This window comes from Homarus americanus, unplaced genomic scaffold, assembly GCF_018991925.1.
Source record: "Homarus americanus isolate GMGI-L3 unplaced genomic scaffold, GMGI_Hamer_2.0 scaffold36188, whole genome shotgun sequence".
Taxonomy (NCBI): domain Eukaryota; kingdom Metazoa; phylum Arthropoda; class Malacostraca; order Decapoda; family Nephropidae; genus Homarus; species Homarus americanus.
In genome coordinates, this window is record NW_024718183.1 from 4,405,700 (window position 1) to 4,424,126 (window position 18,427).

Consider the following 18,427-nt stretch of genomic DNA (forward strand, 5'->3'; position numbering starts at 1 on the left):
AATGAAGGTTACCTTAGAGAAACTAAAAGTTAGGTGGAACACTTACGGTAGTAGAAGAGATGGGTCGGCATACGGGGATGGAGGCTGGTTCCGAGGCAGAGGGCAGATTACTGGCCCTCAGGTGAATCACCATTACTAGGTGAATCATCATCACTGTCACTTACAGTTGTCAGGGCTTCCCTGACAAATCCCTCAAAGTCAACTTCACTGTCACTATCACTGGCTTGGGCTGGCTGTGGTGGGTTGCGGGTGAAGAAATCTGTTATGCTTTGCTGACGGCTGGCGTTGATGTTGTCGTGATACACCTTGATGTACAGTTCCATAGCCTGCACCAGCCGGTTATGGAAGACTTCATAGCGGTCATCGTCATTGTCGCGGGAAAGGAAGGACTTCATCTTCTCTGCACACTCCATGGCACCCTTAATATCACTATGACTTAAATTGTGTTCTTCGGAGACTGCCGCACCTTCTTCCTCCTCTTCACTGGCGTGTTCTTCTTCCAACATCTCGTCGGCAGTCACTTCAGGATTTCTGATCACCTCCAGGATGTCGTCGTCGGTAGTCTCGGAGAAGCCTGGAACTGTAACAGTCTGCGCAGCTTCTCTGGCAAGGTCCACTGCTACTGCAACAGTCTGAACCTCACCAGTCACAGATTGACTCCTCCTCTCACCTGGTATTCCATGCAACACATGTCTCCATGCGTGACGAATTGTAGCAATAGACAGCTGATCCCATGACTCCACCAAGATGTCCACAGCTTTCTTGATGTTAAATACTCTCCAGTGATAACGCAACAAAGACGCACTGCGCAACCTTACCGCGCCGCTTGCCCAAGCGGAGGGAGGAGGAGGGAGAGGCGAGGAGCACAGGCAGGCAGGCGGGCGGGTGGCGCGTGGCGCGTGGGGAAAATCTAAAAATAGCGTCGCGCCGGACACTCTCCGCGTAATGGCGTTCGCGACCGCGGAATGTAAGAATGTTAGGTTCTGGCAAGGCACCGCGTTAACGGTGAAACGCGGAATGCGGGACCGCGTAATATGAGGACCAACTGTATATATATATATATATATATATATATATATATATATATATATATATATATATATATATATATATATATATATATATATATATATATATATATATATATATATATATATATATATAATACAATTACCAGTAGTTTAGAAAAATATTCGTCTACCTCATCACAGTTTCTTGGATATTTATGCCAAAGTAAGTTTGAAACACCTTCTGAGGTAACAACTGTATACACAATGTTGCTTTCCTTTACCGATAAACTACCTCATTAACAAGGCTGGGCAGTTTTGCCTTGAGAACAACACCTTCTGCCTCCCCAAAATGTTCTTTACAACACAATATTGTAGTCTTTCTTACCTAACAGGAATCTATCATTAGCAGTAGCTTGGTGTAGCAGCTTACACACTCACACATACTTGGCTTGGTTAGGTCAAGCTTTGTTAAGTTAGGTTAGGCTTGGGTTGGTTAGGTTAGGTTAGGTTGGGTGTGTGTGTGTGTTTTGCTTTACTTTACTTTATCGTCTTCACCACTGATCAGATCGGCCTGTTAGCCACTTTTGCAGTCAGTCATGTATGTTACACACTGTTGTCAAGTACTGTACTGTACTGGTTCCTGAATGCATCTGTTACTGTACCAGTGTTGGTCAAGTATGGTCTTGAATGAGCTCACACTCAGTGTTGTCACAATGCTCTCTGGTAGATTGTTCCAAAAGTTCACAATTTTCACTCCCAAAAAGTTTACCCTGACATTTTTCTGAATTTGTGACTGCTTCAACCTTAAGCCGTGACCTCTAGTGGGGTGTGCATCCGCCAGCTCCAGGTATGAATACTCGAAACACTCGACTGAGTAATGGCCCAGGAGGTGTTTATAAACTCTAATAAGGGACTTGCCTGCCTATAACTTAAGCACAATTCCTCAAGAACCTTACTAAGGTGAGGAAATACTATGGAGTAAAAAAAATGCATTATACATTTAATATATTTGTCAAAACAACTTTATTATCATTGAAATAGTTTGTGTATGAATATAAACATGATTCAGAATTATCCTGAATAACAAGGATAAATTTATTTCATCAAAGACAATCTACAGGCTTTGGTATCACGGTACAGAGGCACTGGTGTATAAGTGTGAGCAACTCATTATTATTATGACCAATCTCAGCAGTTTTCAGTATGTGCTGCCTGTGGAAGATCACAAGGTGAAGCAGTTGGTCACTAAGACATAAACAATGGCCACAAGGAATACATCTTGTATTATGGCACAATTAATTTGATTAATTAATCACACAAGTACAAATCATATTAAAAGCCAGTTACATCATTGTCTGTTGCATAAGAACATTCAGCACTCACTATTAATTACATCTGATCAAAGCATTCATGTTGAATACAGGAAGAACAAGCAACTTGACTAGAACTGTTTTATTTTTCAATCTTATTGTATACAACAACTCACACACTGTCTCTCATCCATATTTGTTGAGTAAATACTCCTACAGCTTCATCCACACATAAAACACACATACAGCAACATGTATACACAGGTTAAAACCATGATTTTATATTATAACTACAACCCTGGCTAATAGTCTCACAAGAATGGTTGTTGACTCACATTTTCTTCTTTTAAGAAGAAACATTTTAAAAATATTGACTTCTGGAGTAGGAAAATACAGTTACATTAAACAATACAAAATAATGGATAACTAAAATATTTCCTTGTGAAATCTTTACGAGCACTATTTGGACAGAGATGGAAATGCCAAAATTCTTTGTATAAAAATAACATGGCAGGTTTCCGGGGATTTGCTGAGGCACTGATAAAATAATTTGGTAATTGTAGGTTATGTATCTAAGCTACTGTGCCGAGTAGCACTTATATATGTAATCACGTGGCAACACTGCACGAGTTATGTGGCAACATTGCCCCGAGGCTGCCATATGGCAAGGCAGTCTCAGTCTGACTCTGAGAGCCGTGCATGGCACACGCAAGTCAGACTGAGACTGCCTTGCCATATGGCAGCCTCGGGGCAATGTTGCCACATAACACATGCAGTGTTGCCACGTGATTACATATATAAATGCTACTCGGCACAGTAGCTTAGATACATAACCTACAGTAATAAAAAGAGCAAACTTATTCATCATATACAACTTGAGATAGCAGGACAAAAGGTAAAGTAAACTTGAAATGAAATGCACCCATAAGTACAGTACAGTATAAAACACTTCAACTTATGACACTCTGTTAGCTTCATGGCTCAAACACCTGTTCTTGTCATAAAAAAAATAATCCATAAAAAAATATTAAATAGTCTTGCAATGTTTGTTTTTTTATTCCTCTATGAAATGGTCTGTGGTCCTAACGACGCCACCTGCATCCTGCGGCCGGCTTCTTCCGCTGTCTTTTGTCGGCTTTCCGTGATCTGCAGAGCTCTCATTAACTGAGCATTTTCCAGGTACAGTTCCTTAACAAGAGAATCACTGCGACTTGCTTTACTTAACTGCAACAGAAATTTTAAATACATCATTAACTGAGCTACAATGTTATGTATACAGTGAAACCTCTATTTAATGGACTATACAGTATAGCAGAGTGCAGCCCATTATATGTGAAACCTTCACATAACGGACTGTACCTGTCAGATTTATGTCCGTTAAATGGAGGTTTTTACTGTAAAGTGTATTATGAAAAGTCACTTGAAGAACAAATTTCTCACAAGTCTTATGAAGTCTAGTGTGCTGACTTGGTTTAGTCTTACTCATGTCTCTAAAAGTTTACTCAAATAATGATTAACATGACCAATAAAATATCCTTCTATAAATGAAATCAGCCATATTCCTTACCTGGTCCTTGTACTTAGCAATGTGTTGACCAAGCATCTGCTGGGTGGCTGCCATCATACTCTCCAGGTTCTGTACTTCAGCAGCATGTTGTTCCCTTGTGACTGAAGAAAAGTGCAAGATATACAGGACAATTAGACTTTGGGAAGCTCATTGGGGGACAAATCTCTACCCTGACAATATATATATATATATATATATATATATATATATATATATATATATATATATATATATATATATATATATATATATATATATATATATATATATATATATATATATATATATATATATATATATATATATATATATATATATATATATATATATATATATATATTTATATATATTATATATCCTATATATTAATTAAAGGTATATATTTAGGAGGCATTATCCCAGTCAATGCAATGTTTATTATCCCTCAAATAACGAACAGAGCATTGGATTCCTGGCCTGTCCTAACACTGTATTTATGTTGTTTAAGTCTAGTTATAAGATCTTTACCTGTTTGGCCTAAGTAAAACATATTACATTCCTTGCAAGGGACTTTATAAATGCAGCCATTTGTATTATTGGGGGAATTCTTGATTAACATCTGTTTAACAGTGCATGGGTTTTTAAAGCCACATTGACGTTCCAGGTTTTTAGTTGTAAAGGAATTTGAGAGAAATTTTTGTGAAATGGTAATACTAGGAGATTCTTATGGTCATGGGTGGGCTTGGGATCAGTTCTATAAAAAGATTTCTTAGTAATGTTCAGGCAATTGTCTATGAAAGATCTAGGGTATTTAAGGTTTGAGCCAATATTATAGATATATTTATATACCTCATCAATGAATTCCGGGCTGCAAATTCTCAAAGCACGTAAAAACATTGTTGAAAATACTGACTGATTGACTCTATTGTGGTGGGCAGAATAATAATGAATGTATGAACACACATTAGTAGGTTTTCTATAAATACTGAACTTAAAGGTGTTACCTATTCTGTGGATCAGACAGTCTAGAAAAGGCAATTTTCAGTCATGCTCTAATCCACAGTGAATTTGATCGAGGGGGCTAAGTTATTAAGTTGTGGCAGGAACGCTTTTAGGTCTTCATTACATGGCCAGAGACATAATACATCATCTACATACCTAAACCAGACTGCTGAAGGTGGTAAGATATTACTTAATAGTTTCTTTTCAAAGAATTCCATATACAAGTTGCTTAATACAGGTGAGAGTGGATTACCCATTGCCATGCCCAATTTTTTAGCATAATATTCTCCATTGAATTCAAATTTACAATCCTTAATACATAGTTTGATGAGTTTGATGAGGTCATCTTTCGAGACAGGCAATGAAATATTATCCAGGGAATCTATGAGGAACTTCAGTAAATCATCAACTGGGACCTTTGTAAAGAGTGATGTTACCTCAAAACTGACCAGTTTAAAATCATATTTAATGTGTAAGTTATTGAGTTTATCAACCAGATCCATATTATTCTTAATATTAGAGTTAGAAATGTTGCCAACTTGGGGATTTAGTAAAGAAACTAACCATTTAGATAATTTATAAGAGATTGACACAACTGAGCTAATGATGGGTCTTGCTGGGTTATTAGGCTCGTGGGTCTTGATTAAACCGTACATGCATGGCAGTGGAGGGGACGTTGAAGTAAGATGTTTAATGAGAGTAGCTTTGCCTCTCAATAGAGACAAAAGTTTTTTATTGAACTGGGTGTTAACTGTGTTGAGAGGATTATCTATGAGTTTAGAATATGTTGTAGTATCACATAAAAGATCATTCATTTTAGAAATATAATCATCTTTGTTTAAAATCACTACTGTGTTGGCTTTATCTGCTTTAGTGACATGTAGATCCTTATTTTTCTTAAGGGCTTGGATTGCTTTGGTGAATCTATCTGGACAGTTTGGAACACAAGGCTTAGACATGGATGCATACACAACACCTTTACACATGTTAACTTCTTCACTTATCAAATTGCTGAATTTCTCCAAATTGCAAAGTGACAGGCAGGAAGCAGGAGCTGTATAGACTTGTTTGTTATCACATATTCTCACACGTGTTCTGACTTTGTAGTACTGTACTGTGTTGTAATTCATGTACCCAGAAACTTAACCCTTTCTGCAATTTTTATTTGGTGGAGTTTGACCTTGACTTGAGTTACTGTGGTGATTTTTTCCAACCTTTTATCAATATTAATGTAAATATGTGCTTTATGTATCACATGTAGCCATGTTGTGTTTATCAACAAACCGTTCTCCCGCTTTCTCTCACATGTACAGTATATTACAGTATGTGTATTTATATTTTCTTCAAGAGTTTTCAGTTTCCTTATATATTTTGTTAATACTGTAGCCAGTTCCCTCTTACATGCATTAAAACTAGCTTTGAGGTTACCTCCATCAGTACCTGTCAGTATTTGGTGAGCGTGAGTGTGGTGTTGTTTCAGTGCAGCTTCAAGGTAGCGAAGTCGTCCTTGACACTGGCGTAGCTGCGATCGTAGTGACCCGTTAATAGTTTCCTCTCCTAGGCTCCCACAGCCCTGTAGAGATGACAGATAAGATACATTACATATAGATTCACTGTGGACATTCGAGGTTTATCTCACGAGGGAAGAACTGATTGACAGGTGGCAGTAACTATGACAATGCTAACAACATTGCAATCGAGTCCACCACAACCCATTCCCAAATCTGGATAACAATAAAATCCAAGTCCATGAAAACTGAACACAAATCCAAACTCAAATCTGAAGTCCATATATGAGCACAACACAACAATGACTGCTAATATATTTGACTACTCTTACAAGCCTTTTCCTACCATGTTGCTGGATGGCTGGGCAGGTCGTGACTCTTAAGGATGTTGGTGCTGTGAAAATCATCTATACTTAAGCAGGTGCAGCCAAGAGAATAGCCATTTTATTACTGAGAATGCAAAGCTTAATGTATAGGGTGAGTGAGACACATGACTGACACATGACTCACACAGCAATATTAAACAATTTATGTATCTCCATTGTGTATGTTTTTTTTACGACATGTATGTTTTGCATTAATTTTATGCATGATGTATATGTTGTGTATTATGTATGATGTATGTTGTGTATTTTGTATACTGATTGTTGCTTAGTATGCACAGGGAGGCCCCAAGTTCACGGATTTTTACTTCACGGTTCTTGGTTATTCGCGGATGACACCCTGGATGTACCCAAGAATGTCTGTGGGTAGTTTTAATATTTCCGGCATTTTTGCTGCTGGGACAGGGAGCCATTCGTTCTAGAGAGAGTAATTTACTTTACCGGTATTGTAAATATGTGTGTGTGTGTAGACAGACAGGCACACACACAAAACACATACAGTACACATAAATAATCATTGGAAAATCTTCTTACAAATAATCAAAAACAAATTTATTAAAAATGTGACAGTCTACCCTCAAGTCCGTGCTCTATTAATAAAGTACTGTAATAGAGCACAGACTTGAGGGTAAACTGTCACATTTTTAATAAATTTGCTTTTAATTATTTGTGAGAGGATTTTGCCATTCTTATTTATTTGCATGTGTACACACACACACACAACACACACATATACAACACTATAGGTAAAAGAAATACTTGTAATTGTCCAATTGTCCTAAGGGCAAACAAATAAAGCTTATATACATTTCTTTGTAATCTAGTAAAAATGTACCCCCCCTCCCCGGTCCGCAAATGTTATTTGCGAATTTGGTGATTCGCGGCCATTTTGAGAACCTAACCCCGCGAATTTGGGGGGGCCCTCTGTATGTTGTGCAATGTGTATGAGTATGATAATAATGGAGAATTTTATGCACGTTTAAAATGTGTCCATTACTCCTCACTCACCCTGTACGAGGAGGGAATCCATTCCTCCACCCCGAGCTGGGAATAAAACCAAGAAACATTACATACAGCGAAACCTCCATATAACGGACCCCAATCTAATGGTTATAGTCCGTTAGATGGAGGTGTCGCATCTAATGGAACCTCGGTGTAATGGACTTCCCCCCTCTATATTCAGTCTCTCCTCCACTTACGACGGGGTTCCGTCCCGATTACCAGGTCGTCAGTCAATTTGGTCGTAAGTCGCAAAGGCGAAAAAAAATATAGAAATTCTAAAATGGGCGTCACTTTTTCTTCTCGGCACCACGAGAACTCTCATTTTTATGCTTGCCAGCCATTTTAAAGGGAATTACAAACAAAAATTTTGTCAGCACACATCGCGATCACTAACGTCGGGACTCGAAAATACGTAATGTGAAAAATATTTTATACGACCATAGCCGTCGTATGTCCGGGTTGTCGTAAGTCGAGGAGAGACTGTAGTTCGTTAGATGGAGATTTTACTGTCCTGTACTAGGTTTGCCATCGGACCTACCCTACCCTACCTGATAAATTGGTCTCTCGTCCTCCGGGATTCCTGGCCTGGGACCCTCCTCAGCTTCTGTCACATGACCATTCATTAAAGGAGTTCTCACCTGGCAAAACATATATATATATACTGTACTAGCATCACAAACCAGACTCTATTTAAACTTTGACAAACTCCGTGATATATTAATTGGCTCAACATCTCCTAGGACTATGGGGGTTAACTCAAGTATATTATAGGAACTGCTACAATACCAACATTGAGACATAAACAAATGAAACTTAGCAGGTAAAAACAGAAAAATTACCCAGATTAATAGCTCTCACTTACAGGCACGTGAAACCTCTGCTGGTTGGCTAACTCTTGAATGCGCTGCTCAGAGTCTCTTCTCACTTTGTCTAACTCCTCCAAGACTGAAAATAATATGAATAATTAATCCTCTTTTTTCTATTGTCTTCTCTTAATGGACCCTACTTCCTAATATGTATCATTGACCCATCCAACAATAAATACTTAAGACTACCAATCAAAGTCTTCCCAAATACTTATGACTACAGTACTGTACTTTACTCCCTAATGCAAGTACAGGGCACATAAATCTTTGCCTGGGATACCTATACACTCAGTAAATTAAGCAAAAAAAAACACAGACTAAGATTTTCTGCAGGTTTTTAATTCACAGGAAGCTGGTGTATTATGTCCATTATCCCAGTAACATTTAGGGGTTAAGTGAAGGTCATCTATACATTTATTTTGGATATGCACAACATGATTCCTTTACCAGTTGTGACTTGTAGCTGAGCCTGATGAAGCTGGGATGAAAGATTGTTCACTTGTTCCTGAAGGTTGGCACTCTCCAGGGCAGCCACCCTACGCTCCTCTGACACTCGCGCCTCCATGCTGCTCTCCTGGTCACAGTACAGTCATAAGTCAACATATTTAAAATTCATAAGGAACTCTGAAGAATGACACACAATCCTTAATTCTTTAAAAGCATAACTGACTAAAAATATTTATTAAGCAAATCTGAGAAGTTTAAAGATAAAACAAATTTACAGTCGACCCTCGTTAATTCAGACCCCTTTAATCCAGATTTCGGATAAATCGGACGAACTCTGAACTGTCCGTATCAAATTTCTGGTTCTGGGATTGTCCCAGTTGCAATTGGGGTTGCAATTTCAAATTCTGTGTCACTTCTAAGGAATAACAAAGTCTCTGGTGCACTCTAAGATTAAGAGAAAACGGACGATTCAGTCGTCCTGAAGTGAGAGAAAATGGACACCTATGACGGGGCACTCAAATAAAGAGACATATCTACATGTTTTGTGGACTACCCACTGTACAGTATTGATCGTATAATTTTCATCACTTTGTAATAAACCTCGTCATGCCTATGTGTGTTTCTGATAATTACCATAACATTATATATTTAGCGGTTGTACAAACACAAGGCCTAACACATGCCACTCAGACTGACAGACTTGACAAGTTTTACCAACCATAAAGACAGTTGAAGCTTTAAACATCACTCACAATGGATCTTGAATATTCCAACTGTAATCAGACATACCCAAGTTGCCTCAACAATTGCAACCCCAGTTGCAATATCAAATTCTGTCACTACTAAGGAATAACAAAGTCACTGGTTCACTCTAAGATGAAGAGAAAACGGACGACTCAGGCGTCCTGAAGTGAGAGAAAACGGACTCCTATGACGGGGCACTCAAGTAAACATGCACATAGCTGTATAATGCAATATTAACCCCTAAATCGGCTAAAACAGACACCCTTCCCTCCCATTAGTCTGTTTTAACGAGGGTCGACTGTATTTATTCTAAAATAAAAATACTAAATAAACATTGATCAGCTATTGCCAACTCACTTATTCAAAGTGGAAACTGGACATTAAAATTATGATTCTAAAGTGCTCTCTTAGCTGGCAAGGGAGGGTCCCTACCCCTAGCTGTAAATTTTCTCTGGTTTAACCTGGGAACCATGAGGTCTCCGGTGGTTGCCCCCAGAGCTTGATGATGATGATGCATTACATACTTCATTTTCTGCTCCCCTTGTGTACAATAAATGTTTAACTGTACAGCAGTGTTTACAATATTCTCATTAGCACATAGTAGATGCTGCTATTAAATTTTGCATTGGATATATTTTGCCCCTTGTATATCAACTGGGAAGCTTTGAAAATAAAACTCCTAGATAATGCACGTGCGGATACCCCTGAAGTTAATCAAATATACAGTATTTAAGAAGGCTGTCAACTTACCACATGGTACCTTTCTTCCCTGAGGTCTTCAATCTGCTTTCTCAAGACGCTCACCTCTTCCTCTAACTCCGTTACCTTGAAGACAATAATAATAATACAAAAGTTAATATAGTGTATACCTACATCAATCTATGATCAATTTTGTTTACACTAAAAAAACAATTCAAACTCAACAATTAGTCCACAGTACAGTTGGTCCTCATTACGTGTTAATGTAACGGAGGGTCCATGGAAAGAGGAAGCTGCGAAGTGAACAAATAAACATATGGGATTAATTGAAATGGAGTCCAGGCCGATCCCCAAACCCACTTTTTGACAATACAACTATGTTGTAGTAAAATATTATCTTAACTTTATGATGGCATGCACACACAATTAATAATTAAGAGAAATATCAATTATTAGGTTTTTAAACTTACATTAGTAGAAAGATGGCTGGGCACAGGGATGGGCGGTTGGTTCCGAGGCAGAGGGCAGATTATTGGCCCTCACCTGTATTAATGTATCAATTGTATCACTATCACCACAGAGGTTGCAGGGCCTTTTGTCAAACCCCCAAAGTTCATATAAGTCCATCCTCACTATAATTATCACTATCACTGACTTGGGGCTGTAGTGGTGGCGGGTGAAGACTGGTCATGTTTGATGATCTATTTTAATTCTCATTTTCGCCTTTACAAACATGGCGGATGGCGGAGGTTTGATCCAATGGCGCCAGCTTGCCGCTGTCATGGGCTCCTATCGAATGTGAAAATGTTAGGTTCTGGCAAGGCACCGCGTTAACGGTGAAACGCGGAATGCGGGACCGCGTAATATGAGGACCAACTGTACTCAAAAACTTACTTTCATTCTTTTGTCTATGAAATGTGAACAGAATGACCTACATAGATACCCAATTAAAATACTGAATTCCAAAAAGAATCCACACGAAATAAATTTTATAATTTCGGTAAAACTTTTTGTTCAATATCGTAAATTTTTCTTTTGAAATTTTAATCAATAAACCAAAATTCCATAAAGACAAATAGTACTTAACACAAGCTGGGGAAAGAATTTTAACTGAGCAGTGCCATTGTTTTGTTCTGGGTAGGTGAGCCGCCCTCCAACCACCTTATAGCAACCACCCAGAATCCACACAAAATAAATTATACAATTTTGGTTAATTTCTTTGTTATATATGGCTGTTTTATGTTTAACATATTTTAAAATTAACCAAATTCCGAAAGGATAAATTTCCGTAACCAGGATGTACACACACACACACACACACACACACACACTCCAAAAAGTATCTTTACAGAGGGTCTGATGAATTTCCAAATGAACACTGCAACTCCTGTTGTCTCGGTAGGGTTGTCAAAATCCTTTGTCTGCTGAGTCACATTGTCAAACACAAAATCATAAAGATACAGTACAGTAAAGCCTCCGATAACAACGGTTCGACCAACAACTTTTCACATTTAAGGCCCTAGTTAATTAAGAACCCAATTCAATTTACGTCCTTATTTCATTCGTATTTACAACCAAAATATAATAAAATTACATTCTCATATAAATAATAAGTAAATCCCGATATCTATTATAAAAAAATAAAATTACTGTAAAAAAAATTAAGAGCGCCTTGCACAAAGAAGCTGCCTGGCTAATGAGTGGTAATGCCAGTAAACAACAGTCGGAGCTTGGGGGTCCCTTTGTTTTCATGCATCTAGACAGGAACAGGAGAAAAATTTTCTCAGGTTTCTTACAGCATTTTTGCATCCCTATTCAACATGAGCTAATAGAAAATGCATAAGCTTAGCCGAGAAACTAGATGTGTTAAATTGATATGAAAAAGGTGAGAGGTCTGTGGATATTATATGTAGCAAGCAATGAACATATTTTCTGAAGTGGATCCATTGACAGAACAAAGCATTAAAATTTAAATAAATGCAAATGACCTCTACATAAAGATGTATAATGAGAAAAGAAAGCATCTGTGCAAGGTTCTTTCGACAGTTTTATTATTCGAAGGCCTAAACCATCAAGTTCGGCATCATAAGCAGCTTCAACATCAACTTCAGGTACAGTAACAGTTTCAGCAACAGCTTTATGGAAAGCTACAGCTTCAGCCAGAGTTGAGCCTGATGACTTTGTCATCTGAGTAAAACCTCGCACAATATTCATTGACTGTCCTTATGTTATAGACTTTACCACCATTGGTGTTTAGAATTTTTGTTTTACATTCGTAAATATTATTTAAAACATATAAGAACAGTAAATAAGTGTTGCTTTCATATTCATATGTAGAGAAATGACGATATGTTTTCACATGAACGCACTTACTGTTCATACGTTGGCGTTCCCAATCGTCTCATTAGCTACTTCTAGTGTTCCATTTATTAACATTACTTAATCCCTTAAGCCTCGGGTTAGGGGTTCTGCTGGCAGTACCCCCCCGCGGAGTTAAATCGAGAAGAAAAAAAATAAACTTTTCCAAAAATAATACAAAACAAAAATAAATAAATAAATAAAAATTGGCGGGAAAATAGGCGGACGTTCTGGAACGTCACCCAGGGCCTAAGGGTTAAAACATACACACAGATATTCAACTTTTTTTTTTAAATTAAGTTCACTACAGCTACAACCAGGGTCTTATTTTCTTCAGTTTCTTATGTAGAACCGTCGTCACTCACGAAAACAATGCCGTCTTGTCTCCTCGTGTGTGTTTTAAAATTCTACGTATTATTAATGAATTGCATTGTTCATTTCACATATATAAACATTAATTCAATCAAATACATATTCAGTCATAAACAATAATGATCTTTTGTACATATTCTTAAGATAAATGATAATAATAATAATAATAATAATAATAATAATTAACAGTTTATTGAAAGAGCATGGCAGCCGGAAGGCTGAAAATATACAATTACATAATCGGGGAATGGGTCTCTTGATTTACAATTGATGTACATGTAATATAAGTGATACAAATAAGATATATAATAATTAGGTGTTGATAATTTTTACAATGGTTGGGACTGGGCTGTTCTTGTAGCAATCAGTTCGTGCTCGTATGGGCTGGATGCGGTTGGGCAGGTGTGTGGCCACGTGGACAGGACAGTAGCTTGGGGCAATGCAGGTGTGCTCCATCCTTCAGGTTAGGTCAGGTGAAGCCGTGAGGTCAGGTCAGGTTAGGTCAGATCCAGCCACATTTAGTATTGCTGTGTTTTTGTGCTTTTCCTTCGAGGTAAAATTGCTACTTTTGTATATCACTTGTGGGTTGATCGTCAATCTTTGCACGGTACTGTTGGTGTGAGGATGTTGATAAATCCAGATGGGAAGGAGGAGATTGGGAAGGGGAGGGCCCGACAGACCGGGCTGGCAGCTGCATCCATGGTCAAGAGACCACGGCCACGTTAGCGGGCAGCGCCGACTACACACGTCCTTACCCTATGAAGGCTGTTTCCTCGAGTGCGCACGTACACATTGGCGTTCCACTATCAGTCTCACTTTTTTCTTTAATATCAGTGGTTACTTCTACTGTACATTAAATAACATTAATTAAAACATACATATTTTTTACATTAATTTTACGACAACAACAACCAGGGTCTTATTTTCTTCAGTTTCAGGTGGATAACTGACATTATGGGTGTAAACACTGACAACAATGCCGTCCCTTATCCTCTTGTGTGTATTAATAATCTACGTATTATTAATGAATTGTATTGTTCATTTCGCATATATCCCTGTATAAAGATTCATTCAATCAAATACATATTCAGTAATAAACAATAATGACTCTTTTGTACATATTATTAAAAAGATAAATGACGCGGTATCCTTAAATGCGTACGTATATGCTGGCGTTCCCAATCCACCTCTTTTTTTTTCTTTGCCATTAGTGGTTTGCTACTTCTATTGTTCCATTTATTAACATTAAATAACATTACTTAAAACATATATACAGTTGTAGTGATGGGTTGTCAGACCACAGCTTACATCTCAGAAACAGTCCAGACCTGACCCGACATTAGCGAGGGCAAATGTAAGGAGACCCTTCGCCGCCCCCCCGATCAGCTCAACCTGACGGCTGGTCTTCCAATATATAGGACGTCCTAGTCCTCCCTCACGAGAGTGTGTCTTGTAACCAAGAAGGGCCAGCAACTACGTCCCCAGTCCCGCTCGTAGCCCTCCCTCAGGGGAGCAGCGAGAGGGAGTCAGAGAGACAGAGTCGGGGAGAGAGAGACACACAGGGATCGGAGGAGGAGGTCCACCACAGCCCAGTCTCGCTCACGGGAGGAGAGTCACGCAAGACTTCCCTCCAGTGCCCAGCTAAGCAGTCTCCCATAGAGACAACCTAGGACCACCTGCTAGACCCTCCCCAGGTCACGTGAGTTTTTGTCAGAGCTTTCCATGGGATGAGTTACTTACGTGGGAAGTGTATTCATTTCATGTTCGTGTCCAAGAATCAGTGTCTAGTAACATAATATGATGTTCTAGTAACGTAATATGATGTTCTAGTAACGTAAATATAATGTCCTAGTAACTTCGATAGAAGGTGTTATTAATGTGTCCATGTCATTGTCGTAATTAATAAACAGTTGTAACGAAGCGGTGTTTGAGAAGTCGTCCTTAAGAACGTAATAGATGTGTATTGACATATAAGATAAGTTAAGTGTATTGACAGAGTAAATAACTAACACGGCCACGCTACCAAAGTCTTTCTCTCTTTTACTCTCTTACTAAATATTCTTCCTATATATATATAAATATTCTTCATGCAAAATCCGTCTTGTTATACAGTCACTCCTCGACTTACAACGGGGTTAGGGACCCAAATCCATGTCATAAGTTGAATTGGTCATAAGTCGAAAATGCAAAAATAATACACAGAAAATCTAAAATGGGTGTCTTTTTTTCTTCTCAGTACCACAAAACTCTCACTTTTAAGCTTGCTAGCCATTTTAAAGGGAATTACAAACGAAAATTTTGTCAGTACACAGTGCAATCACTAACGTCAGGACTCGAAAATACGTGATTTGAAAAATTTTTGGTACGACTGAGGCGGTCGTATATCCGGGTGGTCGGAAGTCGAGTAGGTCGTAAGTCGAGGAGTGGCTGTATTCATTTTTTTGCATTAATTTTACTACAGTTACAACCAGGGACTTATTTTCTCGTGTAGAACTATCGTCCCTGACTCCCGGCTGTAAACACAAACGAAAACAATGGCGTCCCATCTCCTCTTGTGTGACCATATTATTATTCATTTATATTGTAAAAGGTGCATTCAGAAACATTATTTATAGAATATAGTTTGCAATTTTCATTACAGTAATTGTATTGGTTTAGGGGGAAAAGAGGGTAAAGAGCCACACAAAAGATATGAAAGGGTCACACTTGGGAACGCATCTCATTATTATTGCTTTATTTTAACGGTAATTAATGATTCGCAATACGATGATTCACCTTACACTGCAATATTGGAGGACACATTACCTTCGTTATTCGAGGCTTTACTGTACTTGTACTTTTTGGAGTGTGTGTACACTAGAATCAAGCTCATTCTTGAAAAAAAATAAGTGAATCCTAGTTAATGGATGAAACATACCTGCTTCTCCCACACAGCGCTCTCATCAATGGTAGACAGGCGATCAGATTCCTCCGAGTTGTCCCGTCCTCCTCCGCCACCAGACAACACCAGGTCCTCATATTCCCGGATCTTTTTTTCCAGAGCAGAGAATTTGTCGTCATACAAGCGTCGTTCTTCCTCATAGTAGTCCTGCTCCTCTTGTAGCTTCAGGGTCCAGTAATCTTCACTCTTATCAAATTCAATACGAAGGATCTGCAACAACAGAAATATGTTGTTTAATTAAATTCATGCATTCTATATACAGTAACTCAAAAAAGATTCATGCAAATTCTATGTAACTTATCACATATTTTAAACCAATTATTTAAAATGGGTGACTTTGTTCTATTTAACATATATTATGGCACCCAAATATAAGCCTGTATATATGTTAGGCTCAAAGACCAAGTTTGCTATAGGGTAGGTTAGACTGGGTTTGTTTAGGTCAGTTTGGGTCGGGTTATATTAATGTTTGGTTAGATTAGGTTCAATTAACTTTGGTTAGATTATGTTAGGTTAGATTAGTATTATATTTAGCAAATGCCAGGTGATTTTATTCAACTCAGGGGAGACACTGTACACACGAGGTTAAAGAAGGTCAATAAAAAGTACTTATGGTACAATGGTTCGCTTCTCAAATTAATATCAATAATACTTCTAACCCACATAAACTTATCACCGCACCTCTAAGTCTTGCTCGAGCTTGCTGTTCTTCTCTAGCAAGTTGGCTCTCTGCTTCTCCAGGCTGTCTCGCTCCTGAGCCATTTCTTCTTCCAGGGCAAACACCTGCAAACATGACATGGATTAAGATATTTCACAGAGATTTTTCTTCATTCCAGTTAGCCCTCTGGAGATCTGTGTAGGCTTATGGCATTTTTTTTTTTATCCCAGTAAATATTTTGAGAGAGAGAGAGAGAGAGAGAGAGAGAGAGAGAGACCACAACAATGTCTAACACTCACCTGCTCTTCCAAATACTTGAAGTTCACTTTAGTGTCCTCCTCAGGAACCTTGTGTTTGTCTGAGTCATCCTTGGTGACACTGGCAGCCTCAAGAGACTCGCTACACTGGGACTCACTTGCGTCTCCCTCTTCATAGTTAGTGCCAGATTCTTGTTGGTCGGTGACATCCTCCTTCACTCTAGGTGTCAGAACGCGTCTCTTTTTCTGTATTTTTTCCACTAGGGCGAGGCAGTTTTTTTTCATGTTCTCAACGTCTGTCTGCCTCTGCTAGGGATGAGGATACTGTTATAATATGACACCAACAACTCTACTGTAATTATTACTAAATTAATTATCAGACTATCAAGCAATTACAATTGTATCATAATGGCCAAGATGGGTTATACTGAAGGCTCAATATCACAATTACTGTACTTCATATACAGGGGTTATATACAGTACTTTGTACAAATACACAAAATGTTGTACAGTGTACATCTTAAATTCTAACATGTAATACTGTATACAGTTTGTGTTAATAATCAAGTACAATTAAATGCACATAAGTATTACTAGGTTAGGCTATTATTAATTTATTAATTTATTAGGTAATGCAATGGTTTTATATACAGTACAGTATACATAATTCAGAAACACTTTAATAAGACAAAATAAAGTCCACAACTTACTACAGTACGCTGACACACTCTATGAGTCGACCAACACTGCTGGTGACCAACTACACTATATCCTACTTTTGCCTTTTATTCCTCCTACGATACAAAGGTTTAGTCAGTCTACAATGCTCAGGGAATATACTTTTGTAATCAACTTTTCCTACAGTATTTGGTGAATTAAATTAAAAACTTGTACAGTACTGTACATATTTTATACATAAGTGACATTTTCTTCTTTGTATTTGTCAGTTCCTATCATATAATACTGTCCAGAGGTGTGTGGGTTAATGGCCACCTGTCCTTATGTAGGATAAAGAAAGGAGATGAAAATATATTGAAGGAAGATTGACAACACAAATTTGGGGTAAAGTACAGTACACACTTTTTCTTCACTTTGAAACCTTTTCCTACTTAACCCAGAGTGGCCGGAAACAAGAGTAAATACGCATACACATTTTCCATTTATTTGTTGTTATTCATCTTTCTTATTAGCTATTGTAAAAGATGTTTTCTGTACACATCAACAAACTCTGATTAATACAATAATGTAATTATATATTTTAATTATATGTATATGAGATACTGCACAGAGATGGAATTGTAAACAACTGTAAGCCAGATACAAG

At 38.0% G+C, this 18,427-nt stretch overlaps 1 protein-coding gene across 5 annotated transcripts in view; it reads right to left on the reverse strand.

The window, feature by feature from the left end:
* Nucleotides 1-3,133: 3,133 nt before the first annotated feature.
* The window catches only part of LOC121859270 (ninein-like), a 76,865-nt gene continuing 61,571 nt past the window's right edge, over nucleotides 3,134-18,427 (reverse strand). For 2 of the 5 annotated variants that reach the window (XM_042356034.1, XM_042356037.1), the window contains 10 exons: nucleotides 17,146-17,412; nucleotides 16,870-16,971; nucleotides 16,165-16,398; nucleotides 10,569-10,643; nucleotides 9,075-9,201; nucleotides 8,624-8,706; nucleotides 8,310-8,399; nucleotides 6,309-6,441; nucleotides 3,888-3,988; nucleotides 3,134-3,544 (listed from right to left, as the gene is read on the reverse strand). In XM_042356034.1, the coding sequence (XP_042211968.1) occupies nucleotides 3,383-3,544; nucleotides 3,888-3,988; nucleotides 6,309-6,441; nucleotides 8,310-8,399; nucleotides 8,624-8,706; nucleotides 9,075-9,201; nucleotides 10,569-10,643; nucleotides 16,165-16,398; nucleotides 16,870-16,971; nucleotides 17,146-17,412 (1,374 nt within the window). In that variant the 3' untranslated portion in view covers nucleotides 3,134-3,382. The remainder of the gene's footprint in view (nucleotides 3,545-3,887; nucleotides 3,989-6,308; nucleotides 6,442-8,309; nucleotides 8,400-8,623; nucleotides 8,707-9,074; nucleotides 9,202-10,568; nucleotides 10,644-16,164; nucleotides 16,399-16,869; nucleotides 16,972-17,145; nucleotides 17,413-18,427) is intronic. The other 3 variants (XM_042356038.1, XM_042356035.1, XM_042356036.1) reach the window with 2 other exon arrangements.